This window comes from Echinops telfairi, unplaced genomic scaffold (assembly GCF_000313985.2).
Source record: "Echinops telfairi isolate 266 unplaced genomic scaffold, ASM31398v2 ScPeMD7_27;HRSCAF=92, whole genome shotgun sequence".
NCBI lineage: Eukaryota > Metazoa > Chordata > Mammalia > Afrosoricida > Tenrecidae > Echinops > Echinops telfairi.
Window position 1 is genome coordinate 944692 of NW_022103924.1, and position 18005 is coordinate 962696.

General features: G+C 38.0%; 1 protein-coding gene across 1 annotated transcript; it reads right to left on the reverse strand.

Annotated features, from left to right (window-relative positions):
- Positions 1–11292: 11292 nt before the first annotated feature.
- On the reverse strand, positions 11293–17759 carry PRXL2C (peroxiredoxin like 2C). The gene is made up of 5 exons (XM_004714607.4): positions 17622–17759; positions 16596–16649; positions 16335–16440; positions 13531–13662; positions 11293–11657 (listed from the first exon to the last, which is right to left on the reverse strand). Exons 1-5 carry the CDS (start codon positions 17757–17759, stop codon positions 11530–11532), a joined length of 558 nt encoding a protein of 185 aa, XP_004714664.1. The 3' UTR covers positions 11293–11529.
- Positions 17760–18005: the final 246 nt, after the last annotated feature.

Here is an 18005-nt window from a genome sequence, read left to right on the forward strand (position 1 = left end):
TCTGTTTTATATAAGTCTCTTTGGTTTCTTGTAATAGTGTTCGGTAGTTTCCTTTACACAGACTTTTGTCTTTATTAATTCTAAAAAACCAAACTCATTGTCTTGGAGTCAATGCCAATTCGTAGTGGCCCTATCAGACAAGGTAGAATGTCCCTGTGGGATTCCCAAACTGTTACTTTTGACAGGAGTAGAAGGCAAGTCTTTTTCTCATGGAGTGGCTGGTGATTTTGAACTGCTAACCTTGCACTTAGCAGCCCAATTTCTCTCAACCAAACCAAATTCACTGCCATTGAGTCAATGCTGACTCATATGGATCCCCTAGCCCCACACGATGGGTTTCCTAGACTGTAACTGTTTATGTTTCTCCCTGAGAGCTGCTGAGGGTTTTGAACTACCAACCATGTGGATCACAACCCAATGTGTAACCACTACACCACCAGGGTTCCTATGCCCAATTTCTCCAGCTAAGCTTATTTCATCTTCTGTGTGGCTATGTAAGTGGTATTGTTTTCTTGATGTCTTTTTTAAAGCCCTATTTGTTAGTATACAGAAATCCAATTGAGTTCTGTGTGTTAATCTTATATCCTGCTGTTTACTGAATCTTTCTGTTGCTCAACAATTTTCTCATTCGGTCTTTGGGATTTTCTACATATAAAATTAAGCCATCATGAAATACTGCGAGTTTCATATCTCCTTTGCCCATTTGCATTCCTTTTTTAAAAAAACTGTTTAATAGTTCTGGCTAAGACTTCCAGCACAAGGTTGAATAAGAGTGGTGATAAGGGACTTCCTTATCTGGGTCCCATTCCCAGGAAGAATGTTTTTAGTTTTTGCCTAATGAGTGAGATATTGGCCGTTAGTTTTTCTTCTATGGCCTGTACTGTCTTGAGAAATTTCCCTTAAATTCCTATTTTGTCGAGTGGTCACAAGGAAAGAGTGTTGAATATTGTCATATGCCTTTTCTGAGTCAATTGCCATGATCATGTGGTTCTTCTCTTTTGTTTATATGGTGGATTACATTGATTGTTTTTCCAATGTTGAACTATCCTTGAATACTTGCTATGAATCTCACTTGATCATGATACATTATTTGTTTGATATATTGTTGGATTCTATTGGCCAGAATTTTGTTGAGAATTTTTGCATCTTATGTTCATAAAGGATATTGGTCTGTAGCTTTCCATCTTTGTGGTGTGTGGTCTGCCTGGTTTCCCAGAAACCCTGGTGGTGTAGTGGTTACAAGTTGGGCTGAAATCTGCAAGTACGGTTTTCTACTCCTGTAAACAGTTACTGTCTCAGAAACCCACAAGGGGTTGCTGAGTCAGCATTGGACTCAGTAGCAATGAGTTTGGAGTTTGGTTTCATATCTTCTTTGCCCAATTTTCCATATGCTTGCTTCATAAAATGAGTTCAAGACTTTACTATATTCTTTTCTATATTCTAGAATAGTGTGTTTTGAATTGATGTCAGCTCTTGTATGAAGACTTGGTAGAATTCCTTGTTGTAGTCATATGGTCCTGAACTTTCAGGGGTTGGAAATTTTTAAATGAGCTTTTCTATTTATTTTGCTTTGAGCCTGTTGATGTTTTCTACACTGGTCTGTATTAATTTGGGTATGTAGTGTTCCTAGAAATTTGTCCATTTCCTCTCGGTTTTCAAATTTGTTGGAGTACAGGCTTTGATATTACTGTGTTTTTCATTTGGTTCTGTAGTAATGCCACCCTTTCCTCCTTCAATTCTAGATATTTGCTTTTCCTCTGTTAACGTTTCTAGTGGTTTGTCAATTTTGGTAATCTTTTTAGAGAACCAACTTCTTGTCACCTGATTTTTTCCTACTGTTTTCTGATAACATTTCTTTCCTTTCTAGTACTTATGAGTTACTTTGTTCTGATAGTTGAAGGTTTATTTTGTTGCTCTTCTGCTAGTATTTGAAGATTCTTGGTTAAAGTGTTGATTTTAGTTTTCTCGCCTTTTTCCATGTATATGTTGATTGCCATAAGTTACCCTCTGAAAACTGTTTGTACTGTGTCCTAAATGTTTGGTATGATGTGTTTCCATTCTCATTTGTTTCAATGAATTCTTTATTTCCTTTCTAATTTCATCTATTACCCAGTAGTTTTTAAGTAGTTTTTCTTTTAAGTTTCTATGCATTTGACTTTTTGCTCTTATTGTTATTGATTTCTAATTTTATACCATTGTGGTGTGAACAAATGGAATGTAGACTCAATATTTTAAAAATATATTTGTGAATGAGGGGCAGTGTGGAGTGGAACCCAAAACCCATCTGTAGGCAATTGAACATCCCCTTATGGAAGGGTCATGGGGAAGAGACGAGGCAGTCAGGGTGCAGTGTGGCAACGATGAAAATTACAATTTTCCTCTAGTTGCTAAATGCCCCCCCCTCCCCCCGCACTATCATGATCCCAATTCTACCTTACAAGTCTGGCTAGACCAGAGGATGTACACTAGTACAGATAGGAACTGGAAACACAGGGAATCCAGGGTGGATGATCCCTTCAGGACCAGTGGTGAGAGTGGAGATACCAAGAAGGTGGAGAGAGGGTTGGGTAGAAAGAGGGAACCAATGTCAAGGATCTACAAATAACCTCCTCCCTGGGGGACGGACAACAGAAAAGTGGGTGAAGGAAGACATTGGACACTGTAAGATATGACAAAATAATGATTTATAAATTATCAAGGGTTCATGAGGAGGGGGGAGTGGGTAAGGATGGGGAAAAATGAGCTGATACCAGGGGCTTAAGTGGAGAGTAAATGTTTTGAGAATGATGATGAGGGCAATTAATGTACAAATGTGCTTTTCACAATTGATGTGTGTATGTATTGTGATAAGTGTTGTATGAGCCCCTAATAAAAAATTTATATATATATATATATAAATGCTCACTTGGGCACCTAACATATGGTCTGTCCTAGAGAATGGTCGATGTACACTAGCTAATGTTGACTACATCTAGGAGGTCTGATTAGTAAATTGTGATGTTTAGTTCTTCTGTAGATTTACTGAGTTTCTTTCCTAATGATCAGTCTTTATTTGAAAGTAGTGTATCATAGCATAGTAGGATAAACATTGAGCTGCTAGCTGTGAGGTTAGCAGTTCAAAACAACCAGCCACTCCCTGAGAGAAAAATGAGACTTTCTAATCCCAAGTTATAGTCTTGGAAACCCACAAGGACAATCTACTTTGTCCTATAGTGTCACTATGAGTGGCAATGAGTTGGAATATACTATGGCAATGATTTTATTTTTTCAGTACTGTTATTGATGTATTATTTATTTCTTCACCTCTGTAAGATTTATATTAACATATTTTGAGTCTTTCATTGAGTGTGTATATGAAGGGGTGCCCCTGAATGGATTATTTTTTCCTAGCTATGTATTTAATTTGTTGGGTTTTTTACTAAAAAAACCTTATCATCTTCAAAGTACTCTCCATTACACTTAATATATTTGTCAAATCTGTGATTCTGTTCTTGGAAACATTTTTCAAACTCATCTCTTTGGATGGCTGATAGCACCTCCATCGTTTTTTTTTCACTTCTACATCATCAAATCACTGTCATTTCATGTTCCTCTTTATTCTCAGAAACAAGAAATTGCACAGAGTGAGGTCAGGTAAGTAAGGTGTGTGGGGCAAGAGAGGCATGTTGGTTTTGCTCAAAACTGGTGCACTGAGCTGGCTGCATGAATAGGTGCATTGTTGTGGTGGCAAAGCCAGTCCCCTGTCTGCCACAAATCAGGCCTTTTTCAGTCACACACTGTTATGCAATCTTTTTAGAAACTCTAAAGAGAAAGCTTGATTAACAGTCTGACCAGGTTGAACGAACTGCAAACGCACTACAAATCCACATTTTTGTCCATTCTGGACGTTGACGGATGTCCAATACAAGGTTTTCCATCAATCAACATTTCACCTTTTTTGAAACAAGAAAAACACCCATACATTTGAGGTTTTCCCATAGTGCTGTCCCACAACAATTTCTGTGGCATTTTTCCCATGCAGGAAACAAAAATTCACAGCTGCACGCTGTTCTCGGCCATCATAAAAAACGAAGTTCAACGAAAACTGCTTTTACAGAAAAAAGTCACTGTGACCAGAAGAACCTTGCCAGGTGACGCCACTGGTGCTCTAACTCAGAGAGTTGTTTGATGCTTGCCTAGTGGGAAACGTGCATACTACAAAAGCAATGCGGAGTGAAGCTTTTTTCCATTTTTTAACCCCCTCATATATTATTATGATTATGCCTTCCTTCTTATTATTCCTTTAATCAGTATGCAGTGTTTTTTTGTCTCTTTTTTGCCTTGAAGTTTATTTTATCAGAGATTAATAATACCACCACTCATGATGTTGTTGTTGTCATTAACTTGGTAAAATTTTCTCTATCTTTTGATTTTTAGATTATTTGTTCCATATGGATAAGGTGTGTTTGTTGCTGGCAGCATGTTGATGATCTTGTTTTCTTATCCAGTGTGCTACTGCCTCTTCATTGTTGTATTTAATCCATTAACATTCAGTGCTACTATTGTGCATTTGTTGTTGTAAATTTATTGGTTTTGTTTAGAGGTGTGGTTGGTGTTTTGTTGGTTTCTTCATTCCTCTTATATTTCTGTACCATTTTGAGTACTGTTTCCAGTGTGTTGGTTTCTTAGTAGTGGTGTCTTATATGTTGTTCTCAGTTTTGTCTGCTGTTGTTATTTGTCCAACGTGTTCCAGTTATTTTTCCATTTAACTGTCTATCTGAGTATCTATCTATTTATGTAAGCAAAGATTTAATAAGCAAAGGACAGTCCAATCACGAATTGGGTCCTCGTGATTTGAGGAACCTGATGACTAGGGGTATGGCATTGAATTTTGTAGGGATTGGGTGATGGGACCCCAATGGCTTGCCTCCGCCCTTATCCTGGTTTCCCAGTGACCCATATTCTTGCATTCTGATTGGTCCTTATTCTAGCATAATGCTTGGTCTCATAATCCAAGGCTTGTGTACCTTATTATCATGGGAAGCTGTGTTAGTTGATAGGCTATCTATCTGGACAGGACTTCTGGAATGGATTTTGTGAGGCATTTGAGGATGGGTCATACAGACATAGTGTTCCCTTTGGAATTTTTTGTAATGCTGATCTTGTTTTTATAAATTCTTTAATTTTCCCTTGTCTAGAAATGCCCTTACTTCTCTCTCATACTTGCTGGTGATAAACGTCTTGTTTGGCATTTTTTTCTCTCTCGGGGTTTTATATATGTAGATGGATTGTTCTTTATTCCCCAGGTGTTTTAAGGAGTCTCACCTATTCTTTGATAGTGGAGAGTTTGAGTACAAGAGGCCATGATGGTTTTCTTTTGCTGTGTTTACTGTTTGATATTCTCTCAGCTTCTTGAATGGTTATTTCCTTCTCTTTTATGGTGTTAGGGGGGTTTTCTTCCACAAGTTTTTGGACTGTTTTCTCTAGATTTTTTCTTCTGCTCCAGAATACCAGTGAGGAATAGATTGTTACTCTTGATAGTGCCCCAAGTGATTCCTAGACTGTCTTCAGAACCCTCTGCTCTATTTTTTATTGTTCCTCTCATATACTGGAGTTCAGGGAATTGTCTTCAAGGCATCATCAGCTTCCTTAAATCAGGAGGTGATCCACTTCAGAACTGAAGCATACTTTTCTTATTTAATCTTTGCTCTCCTTACATAAAAAGATAGATGATAGATGGATAGATACGTAGATAGATAGATAGTTAGATAGATAATTTGGCTTTATTACTCTGCCCTTTTACCTTGCTTTCTAATCTATTTTTACTGTTTCTCTTCTGTAACTCTTTTTGGTGTAGTTTCTAGTTTTCCTATTCTTTGTATTGTTCACTCAAATATTTCCTTCATTTTTTGAAAAATACCTGCACATCCTCCTCCTGTATTACATGTTTGGTAGTTCCAGGGAATTGTCTTCATAATATTCCTATGGACCTTGGTGTTGTTCACTTGTTTGTGTCTATTTTTCTTTGTGTGTGGACCTCAATTGACTGATGTTTCTGCAGCACCATGGTGCAGCTATCAGTTTTGGAAAGTCTGCTTGCCATTTGGCTTTGTCTAGTGGTGCTTGAAAAGAAGAAAGAGAAAAGGTGAAAGAAGAAAAAGTAGAAGGAAAGACAGTATAAAAATCTAAACAGAAGAAAAATAAGAAAAGTGAAAAGAGGAAGGGGAACTGAAGTGAAAAGGCAAAAGGAAAAAGACTAGCAATGAGTAAAGAAAATGGAAAAGGTCGGAGAAAAGAGGGGGCAGGGCTCTTTTAGCATGGGTTACTTCTTTAGTTTAGTAGCTATAGTCTGCAAGGGCACTATTGAACTGCAGAAAAATACTGGCACCAGATGTGCACCTGGAATGATTGTGGGCTAGTATGGTAAAAACACAATGAGATGGGGCATGAACATTGATAGCAAGCAGGGAGAGTGTTGCACTACACCAAACTGAACCCTGCTTACTGGTGGAGACTAGAGAGATCACTGAGCCAGGCCCTGCTTGCTGGCCATACACCAGGCTAGAAGTGGAGCATGCTTGCTTTTTGACTGGGCACAGAAAGTGCACCTAGCCTGGTGGGCCTTGCTTGCTGGCTGAATATAGAATGAGCACCTAGCCAGGCCAGGCCTAGCTTCATGTCGGGGCTTGGACAGATTACTGAGTTGGGGCTTGGGTCTACTTGCTTGCTAGTAGGGCACTGAAAAAGTGTCTAGTAGGGCCCTATCCTGCTTGTTTGCAGGGTGCATAGAGATTTCTGGGTTGGGGGCTGGGCCTTCTTGCTTGTGGGGCAGGGAAAGAAAGCCTAACTGCCTTTAACCTTTCTTGTTGGTAGGACATGAAAAGATTGCTGGCCAGGGCTTGGGCCTGCAACTTTGTTAGCAGGAGGCACAAAGGGAACCTACTCTTCTCTTAATTTTTAGCACTATTTTGTCTCCAACTTGTATTCTGATTGTGGTAGTTACATCATCTAGTGTCAACTTGGGAAGGGATAGAGTCTAGCCTGTCAATCAGGTCACAGCTTGATGACTTCATTTGGAGGCACCATGGAGATAAAAATCTCACTGGATGCCAGATACACTGACACTCTGCTTCGTCTTCGTGCTGACAAGCCACATGGAGCCATGGTGATGACAGCCAGAACCCTGGAGTTGGAGGAGTCATGTGGTGACCTGCATTGGGCCCAAGATGCTTCCACCACTAGATCAACCACAGGCCAGTGATCTTCCTGCATTCAGCATCATTGCATGTGCTGCATGAGTCTCAAGAGGAATTCATGGACTAATATCGGATTTAAGGGCTAATATTGAACTCATGGACTTGATCTGGACTAGGCTGGGATGTTTTCTTAATGTACAATTGCTCTTTGATATAAAGTTCTCTCTTACACACATATGTCTCTCCTTGGATCTGTTTCTCTAGTCTACCCAGACTAACCCACTGACAATTGAGAAAATTACTTCTTAGCTTTCTGTCTTTTTTTCTGACAGTCTCTAAATCGACTTATTGGCAATGGATTTAGTATTTTGTGTTGGTCTTACATATCTGCTTACATTGTGAACATGGCAATTTCTCTCTTCTAAATTCTTTCACAGCTAGTGAATAGTCTCATATGACTGTAGTTACTATCTTTAGTTATTACCTTAGTAATGGCTCCTAAATTTTTATTATCATCCAACTTACCCTGTGTGCTCATGGATAATTCCACCTGCATTTTCTACAGCTAACATTAAAACAAGATTGTTTTAATCTTGCTGACCCTCTCCAACTCTGTATTAGGCCGATTGACAAGATAAACAAGTCCAGTGATGCTCATATATGTGTGCGTTAGTCTGGGTGGACTAAAGAAACAAATCCAGAGACACTCGTGTGTAACAGAGAGCTTTATATCAACAAGCAATTGTGTATTGAGAAGACATCTCAGCCCAGACCAACTCAAGTCCCTAAGTCTAATACTAATCCATCAGCCCCTCTTCAGACTCACGCAGCCACATACAATGACGCAGAATGCAGGAAGATAGTAGGCCAGTGGGTGCAGTTGTGTGGGTCCAATGACCATCAGTGGCCATGTCACAGGGCTTGAACAGGTCTCCATATGGCTTAGCAATAGGAAGGTGAAGACCATGGGGTGAGGGTGGAGGACTTGGTACACAGGACCCTCCTTATGAGACGACCACACCCACAAAGAGATACCATCAGGCTAAGCTGGTTAACAGGCTAGACTCCACCCCCATACTTTTATTTATCAAGTTGACATGAAGTTATGTAGCTACCCCAAACTCCATTCTTGCATTTTTTCCAATCTCAGTTAATAGCATCAATGCCTACCTAACTGTTCATGCCCCTTTCTGCATAGCTGCCAATAAATTAATGATCAAGTTTTCTTTCTCTAAAACTAGTTTACCTAATCTTTATTATATTTCCTTATTGTAAGTGTTCATCTCTTGAATCAACTCATTTTTCAAATTACTTCAATCTGTACTTTTCTTTGGCATTGCTTCTAAAATATAAGTCTGGTTGTGTATGATAGATACCCCGTGACTTACCTCAATCTCTATTGTTCCCATAAGAATTCTTTCTGTGTGTGCTAGAAATTTCATTAGACAAACCTTATCATATCAGGATAGCAAAAGATTGCAGCAAACCTATTTATAATAACTTTATCTTTAAATAGATGATGAGCTTTATCTAGTAATCTATTTACTGACACTATATGTATATATTTTAAAAGTATACTTCCTTGTCAGGGTAATCAAGCCCCTAACACATCATCACGGGTCCAGTAGGCACAACTGTACAGCGATAATAAGTAAATATTATAGTAAAGTCATAGAGAGCATGAGAGATAGAAGAGAGATTGAAATAACGGAATCAGACACATTTCATGGTAGGAATGCTTACCTCAGCCTCACTTGGTGGTCCACGTGGAGAGAGAGATATTTAATGCTAGCCAAGGCTTTTACATTCTCTGGGGACATACAAGCCCCCTAATTACAGGTGAAGACATACATCACAGGAAAGGGTTGTGCCATAGGTAATACAGTAATGGGAGGGGGGTGACCTAGGGGTATACAGGCAATAGGAAGAGGAGGGATTGTGGGGATACATGTGGCAAGATGGGCGGATCCTAGATTCAGGATGGCAGCCTAACTTTAGATGTCACTGAGCCGGTTTGTTAAAGCACTATTATACTTGTTAATAATTGCCAATAGTTTGACTGTGCTTATACTCCCCATTTGAATTTCTGGAACATGTTAGAACATAGTAAGGTTCTAGAAAAATGAAAGACAGAAATAGTCCTCTACCCATTTCCATCGAGTCAATTCAGACTCATAGTGACCCTATCAGGCAGAGCTGCTCCACAGGGTTTCCAAAGCGCAAATATTATGGAAGCTGACAGCCTCGCCTTTTTCCTGTGGAGTAGCTTATGTGTTCAGTCTAACACTCAACCCACTACACCGCTAGGCTATTTGTAATAGTCCTCTAAATAACGGTCTAGGAGCTCTGGTGGCAAAGTGGTTCCATATTGGGCTCCTAACCTCAGTAGTTCAAAACCACAAGCTGCTCCATGGGAGAAAGAGGAAGCTTTCTACTCTAAACGGAAAGCGAATTTTGAAGATGAGGGCAAAAAATGTATAAGTGTGCTTTGCACAATTGATGTGTGTATGGATTGTGATAAGAGTTGTATGAGCCCCAATAAAATGATTTTTTTTTTTAATTTTAAAAAGAGTTACAGTCCTGTAAACCTAAGAGGCAATTTTACCCTGTCCTATCGGGTCAATATTAAGTCGGAATCAACTTGATGGCGATAACATTGAGGGTTGTTTTGAGTTCTAGATAAATGCACTGATGGTACAGTGGTTTATGTATTACTAACCGCAATGTCAGCAGTTCAAATTCACAAGCTAGTCCAGAGAAAAAGATAACATTTCCTGTTCCCAACACCCACAGGGAGTTGTACTCTGTTCCACAGTTGGAATTTACTTAATGGCAGTGAGTTTAGTTTTCTTGAGATAAATATCATTTGAAGGTGAGAAATAAAACAGATGTAGCTGCTTCTATCTAGGAACATATAACGAAGCCAGTGTCCATTAAAAAGATATGAAAAAAAATAAAAAGATATGAAAAAAGGTTAAGTTCTTTCCCTAAAGCATACTGACCATATTTTTATAATTCCTTAGAGTAAGTTATATATTTTGATAAACATTTTAGATAGTTGTCTTAAAATATAAGAAACAAGAGATTCTTCTTTTAAACTAACAATGCAGTGGATATGTGGTAACAAGATTGTCTGAAAATGGGCCAGTTCAAGGGGATTTGCTTTACCATATTTTCTCCAAGTTAAGCAGCTAGGAATGAAAGCATGTAGGTTGCAGGCTATTTAATCTATTACTTGTTATTTAGGAGAAGCTTCTTCAAGTCATTTTTGAAGATTTTTTCCCCTGGCCTTACTAATTCAATCTTGCTCATAATAGAATAGTTAGCATATAAAAAGTATACAGAAAAAAGTAAAAAAACCTGTAATCCTCCCATTAGACCCTTAAAGTTAATATTCTGGTATGTTTGTTTCTTATTATGTTAAAACATAGTAAGGTCCTTTTTCTAAGCATACAAAAAATATACATACATATAAAAATGAATTATGTCATTTACACTGTTAGTCTGGGTAAGCTAGGGAAACAAATCCACCGAAACTCATATATATATGAGAGAGTTTTATATAAAGGGTAAGTCTACATTAAGAAAGCATCCCAACCCAGTGCTGTCCAAGCCTTTTAAGTCCAACATTAGCCCATATGTCTGACACCGATCTATAAAGGTCTCCTCAATTTCACAGAACACACCCAATGACACCAACTGCAGGAGGAATGCCGAGTCAGTGCACATGTAAGCATCTCAGCGCTGGCAGGGGTCTCCACATGGATGCTCCAGCACACAGGGCTGCATCAGGGTAGGTCCATGCGGCTTCTCCTCAGGGCTGTCCTGCAGGAAGTCAGCCTTGCCAGCTGAAGCAGGGAACTGGCTAAGGCAGCTGCATCCTCGTCCGACCATCATAAAGCAAGAGACCCGAGAACTAGAAAGGTGAGGCTCACCGAGCCATTTATCTCTCCTCTCTACAATTAATCCCACATGTGTTTATCAGCCAGGATGGCACAATAAACCTTAACTATCTCAACACAATTTGAGAGTTTGCATTTTTTACTAAATTAAAAAAATGGTCTTGAGTTGCTTTTCCTTACACCTACATATTCTTCTAAGAATTTATGACATCAAAGGCCAAAAAATAAAGCTTTCTTTAAATGAATATATCATAACATGAAAATAAGAATGTTATTTATAACATTTAAAAATGTTATGCAAAAGCATACAATTCAATTGGTATATTATTTCTACATCTTTATGACTTCTCAGAAGCTAGTAGAGTGAATAAGTTAGAAAAGGAAACCGTGTCACAAATATTTAAAGTCCTATTGCTGAGGTGCCAATTAGAAGCTATAGATTCTACATGAAGTCACACATGAATAACTGAAGGTCTATTTGTAAAGTTGACATGCTGAACTCCTACAAGCTGTAAAACAGAGTTGATGGGTTTGTGATCCAACCTATTCCTGTCACGGTGTATAAAATGGATGTTATTACCTAGAAGACAAAAAGAATAAAGGGCTGAGGTTGGCATGTGATTAGTAGCTATTAGATTTATTGCTTACTACAACCAACGGCATTGCCCAACTTTTAATTAGTCCAGAGGAAAAAAATTAATGACCTGGAGTACATGGTGTTCATTATATAATGGCATAATAATTTTAAATTATGCAATACTGCATGACAAGGATGATGGTTAAATAAGAGTGATACTTAATATTTTATGTAGTCCAAGGGGAATGACTTTAAAATTATAACCTCCTGTTAGGTTTTATTAAATAAAGTTAAATCAAATGACAGACCTAGGAATTAACATAGCTATCCAGCAAGAAAATCACATCTTCGTAAATATATGGAATAAATAGCTCACTTACAACACCCATTCCAAAATACTGATTTAATATATTATCTGCATAACCATAGCTCAAAAGAAGTCAACAATAAGGGCATTAATACAACTATAGCACACTTAAAAGTACTGTAGATTGCTTTTACTTGCTCAAGTAATTTTAACTTAAAAAAAAAGGATTAACTAACTATCATGTTTTTGGCATTGTGTTTACTTGCAGTCTCAAGTAATCACGATGCTTACTATTATAAATTGGTTTACTATCAAATAAAGCAATATGAAATATAGGTTATCCATGACAATAGATTTATATAAACTTATCATGATTTTTTTCATGAGAAGAGTTATGTTCTTTTCACCAAAAACAAGCTCTTTGTTCCATATGTTCACAGCTGTGCTGCCTACACATAAGGCCCTTCACTCAGTCTTCATTTTTATGCACAGGAGGTATGGTCAAATGTGCAGTCCGATGAAGAATTTAAAAACACTTTTCAGCTTTGAGAACAGAAATGGGGTATTGAAAAATGTAGCTCAATTTCATTCTGGGTTAGTTTATAAGACTCATTATTTTCATCAAGTAGGACTTCTTGTTAGCTAACTGGTGTTAACTTCATGGGAAGTTTAAGGGAGATTAAATGACCAATTTTAATGATACAAAAAACAAAAATCATAATACTTCATAAAAATTCTTCTTCTAAAATCTTCCCACAGCTGGAATTTATGAAAGTAAATGTTAATTCTGTAGCTCTTAGCAACTATACTCACTAAAGTGGACAATCTTAAAGAACCCCCAAGAAAAGTCCATTTACAGTGTAGTGACATAGGCTTGTTGTCCAGTGTTGATGCTTGTCTTTCATGAAATGTGGTAGAGATACAATGGTAGAAGGGCCCTGGTGGTGGTTAGTTAGGTTTAAACTCACCAGCTACTCTGAGGGAGGAAGATCGGCCTGTTCATGTAAAGTTTTACAGGAAACTCTATATACAGTGCCATGGATGGGAATCAACTTGATGGCAGTAGGGTGGCAAGATGTACCAACAGCTTCAGCAGAGAGACGCCAAAGGAGTTTCAGGTAATCCAAACTGATCAATAAACTGCTCTATAGTTTCCTGTCAAGAGCAGATTGCTAGATAAGTCTTCTGAGGTGTCTTTGGAGGGTTTAAACCGCCAACCTGTCGGCTGCAGTTAAGTGCTTAATCACTTATGTGACATAGGAACTCCTAAAAAATGAACAAGTCACCAAATCAGGTTTATACGTTTGACTTTCCCTATCGAAAGTACCTGACATCAATCAAGAATGGAATGAAGGGAACATTATGTGAACCAAAAAGACATTAAAATACACAGGAGTCTTCGGAAGGGAAGGAAGATGAGGAGGGGAAGCTTTCTACAAAAACACAGCACTGTATAACTCTAAAGTCATGCTCCCTATTTCTACGTGGTGTCTGGTTTATGAAGAAAGGAGGGGGAATCTGGACGTCTATAAAGTACTGGACACATACACCCGAATCTCGGATACTTACCTGGACCTAAAATGAGGGCTCCTCCTTGCTGAGCTGGGTCTCCTTGAAAATCAAACAGAGGTCCAGTCACTGCACGCCACATGCTCTGAATGCTTCCTGAGAGGAGATTTGATTTCACGTGGGGACTCTGCCCTGAGACATATAAGGAATTATCTTTAAGTGTTATTCTATATTTATTAGCTTGGGAAGAATATGCTCTTCCTTATGTGCCATTTTACTTTCTACTAATATTTTTTTCCCCTTTCAAAGCAGGGCTTCTCTACCTTTTCACTATTGACATTTTGGGCCAGGTAATCCTTTGTCCAGTTTGTGCATTGCTGAAATTTCAGTAACACTTCTGGCTTCTAATGACTGGATGCCAGTGGTATCCCCTTAGTCAATTGTGACAACCAAAAATGTTTAGATATTGCCTAATGTCCCATATGGACAAAATCATTCCTAATGGAGAACCACCTATCTTAAAGGCAGAAGTGATTAAAAAAAAAAGCCAGATAATTTATTGCCATGCATACACAAAAGAGCTGCTAAAGATTTCTCACACTGGTGAGAAATTAATTCCCCATTTGTTTCTGTTGAGTCTCTTAACCTACTAGAGGTAGCTAATACTCACTTTCAAGATACACAGCTAGTATAGCCAGCTTTCCATTTCTTCCTCACTTTCCGTCCATCCACCTTGTCTGAACCAGAACGAAGCTCTCTGCTCTTTGCGAACTCAACATTTTAATTCTCTTTGTACTTCTTTTTCTTCTATGACTGTCTTTTGAATCTTGATTTTGGCTTTTTATGATGAAGGTGATTTTGCAATCTTTTACCTGCCTTATATCCTAATCTTTCCAAATATTTATTATTTCCCATCATCTTCTTTCATTTTTGCATTAGGATTGGCATCCATCTATCTAAGAAAATTAAAACAGGCTCATTACCTTAAAGATATATCTAAAAGCCTAACCATTGAAGAGGTAAAACAGTTGCTGTTAACTTAGATAAATGAGAAACAACTTGAGGTGATAACGTATCCGAGACAGTGGTATGTGATAAGGCTAAAACCCTTCATAGTGATTCAATGAATATTGTTTCAAGTGTGAGTGCTGAGCAGCCCAAAGTGTTCAAAGCTTTCAAACTCTGGTTGGTTTGAAAAATGTAAAAAAAAGAAGAGGCAGACACAGTGTGGTATGTCTACACAGTGTCGTGAGACATGGGGCAGGAACAAGTGCAAATAAAGAGGAAGCCAATAAATTTGTAGCTGAATTTGCTGATAATGTGGACTCTGAGGGTTTCATTCTCCAGCAAGTATTTAATTGTGATGAAGCTGGACTTTTTGGAAAAACTGTCCAATAGGACCTTCATTACTAAAGAGGAAAAGGCATTGCCAGGCCACAAGCCTGTGAAAAATAGCTCACTCTGTTGATGTGTTGGAATGCTAGTGGGGTTTTAAGTGAAGCCCATGTTAGTGTGCCATTCTGAAAGCCCACTTTTTTTTTTTAACAAAACATAATGAAAAATAAGTTAATTTTATTCCCTGTGTTGTGTTTTGAGAGTTAATATGCTTATTTATTGTGTTTAGATGTTTCAGGAAGTATTTCCACATAACTGGTGTTAAAGTCCTGGAAAAATGAATTTATAAGTATAATTTTTGGAATGATTTCTTATGGTAAAAAATATGTTCAGTTCTTGAACTTTTTGGTTTTCAAACACAACTCTGGAAAGAATTGAATTCTACAAACAAGGTATCACTGTATTATTTTTATTTTTATTAAAAAAGTAAAATGCATTCACTGTAAAAATTACATACAAGTCACTGTCCTCCCATCCATTGGGTAACTACTACAGCATCTTTTAAAGCATCTTTCAGTACATATATATGAGCCCTTTCTACCACTTGTCTGTCAGTTTGTTGTACTGAGGTGGTTTGTGTGTTGCTGTGAGGCTGGAAGCTATGTCACTGGTGTTTCAAATGCCATTAGGGTCACCCAAAGTAAACAGGTTTCAATATATCTTCCAGACTAAGAAGAGACTATGAATGAGGAATAGGCTGTCCACGTCCAAAGAATGACAGATTCAAGAGGAATGGCATTGCATTTATAATCATAAAGGACATTTCAAGACCCATATCTTATCTGTGATAGGACAATAGCTATCCATATGCAGGAAATCCAGTCAATACAACTCTTGTTCAAATTTATGAACCAACCACTAAAGCCTGTGATTGGAATGCAAAAGTTGAAGACAAAGAGGAGGAAACAATAGTTGGAAAATATGGCCTTAGTGATAGAAGCGATGCTGGAGATCACATGACAGAATTTGCAAAACTAATGACTTCTTCATTGCAAATACCTTTTTTCAACAACACAGAAGGTCACTATGAAGTGGAATATATAGAAATCAAATTGATTATATCTGTGGGACAAGATAATGGGGAAGCTCAATATCAGATAGCCAGACTCATATATAAGTTCAGAATGAAGCATTAAGAGAGAGAAATGACCAAGGGTCCAAGCACAAAGCAAATGGTTTGAGAATGATGAGGGCAACAAATGTACAAATGTGCTTGACTCAATGGATGAATGTATGGGTTGTGATAAGAGTTGTATGAGCCCCCAATAAATGATTTTTTAAAAAGAGAGAAATGAGAAATTTAAAACAACTCCACAAGAGCAAAATACAACCTTAAGTATATCCTACTTGAACCACTTAACAGAATCACCAAAGAAGTATGATTTATGAGCTTACCATTCATTCTCTTAAACATATGCATCAAACATGAAGATAAACCAGCAGTATTTTCTACTTAAGATCTATCATACCTGAGGAGACAATGTCTTCACCTCTTTTCATTCCCAGTCTTTTATAAATTTCTCTCTCAGGGTCAACATAGATTTCATGAGCATACCCAGTTAGTTTGCAAAAAGGCTAAAAAAAAAAATGTTGGGACTTGAATAAATCAGTGAAAAGTAACAAAATTCAACCTAATTCTAGCAAATTTAACCATTTGAGTACTTTAATAATATATTTTTCATGTATTAAAGAGACTTACTCTGTTAGTTTCCCATTTGCTAAATACTTACCTCAATATGATGATAGGATGACTGTCCAATCACTATCAGGGTGACAGATGCTTCCTTTTACAAAAATAAAGAACATATACATGTTAGAAATCATATTTTCTATGACTTGCCTTTTGGTCCATTCTAGTGCCACCTACAGGCTCAGGAATAAACAGCAAACTTGATGTGAGTCAAATCAAAGAAGTGTACTAAATACACCAAAATGTTAATGTTAAATGGCTCTTCTGCTAAGTAAGAATTTTAAACTGACATAGTAATTTTAGATTCACTTCATAGATACACATAAAACAGATTAAAAACTAAGCCTGCTTATTTAATCAAGTTTAGTTTTTTTCACAGTTCAATTGACAAGGTCTGTAGTTTCATAAAAGTTGCCCAATAACTTTACTCAAAAGCTTACCTGGAAATAAAACTAATGTGACTGTATTGATCATCAGGAATTGAGATACCCCTCCTATTAACAGATACAAAATTTTGCCTTTGACATAATATTTTTTCTATAATGAACAAAACAACTGAAGAGTGTGATAAGAAAATTCAGGAAATACCGATAATTTCCACTCAACGTTTGAGATTAGACTGGTCAGTAAGGGGCTCAGAAGCATTGTGCTGCTGACTTCAAGGCCAGTCATTTGAAACCACCAGCAGCTCTTTGAAGAAAGATAGGACTTTTTATTACGTGAAGATTACAGTCTTGGACACAGGGACAATTTTACTCTGTTACTGAGCTCTATGCAAAGACTCGATAGTAGTGAGCTTTTTTAGTTAAGCGGGTTAGTAAGATAAAATACTTATTGTGGCTACTAAATTTATAAGCAGACTACAATGAATAAATAAGGGCACACATACATTTCTCCTGCTGTCTATCTCCTTTGTGGATATGCCAGTGGGATGTGTGAGGAGGTTGGCGTTTCTGAGCCCGGCAAGCAGTGGACTCCCCACCTCCTGTTGCACTTTTAAATGACAAGTATCTTTCTAAGATCGTCCTGAAACAGGATAGCTGCTACTAACTGTTGGAAAACTTACTTCTAAGAAACTCTTGGGGATTTTAGCCAGATCTTCTACGTATTCCTTGCAGATGTAACACAGGAAATGCTGAAATCCCAACAGGGCATAAAAGGAAGTTAGCAACATAAACACCTTCAGGGCCAGGAAGAAAAGCATTGCCCAAACCAAACACTCACAGCCAGTAGAAAAACGTTGTCAGTCAGTCAAACCAGGCTGCCTGCAATCCCTCCCACCTCACCCCACCTCACCCCACCCCACCCCACCGCTATGGCTGCGCCACTGGCTGGGGAAGCGAGGGGAAGCCTCTTGTAGAAGGACAACCTGGGCTGAGGACGCTTGTAGAAGGACAACCTCGGCTGGGGGCGCTCGTAGGAGGTCAACCTGGGCTGGGGGCTCTCGTAG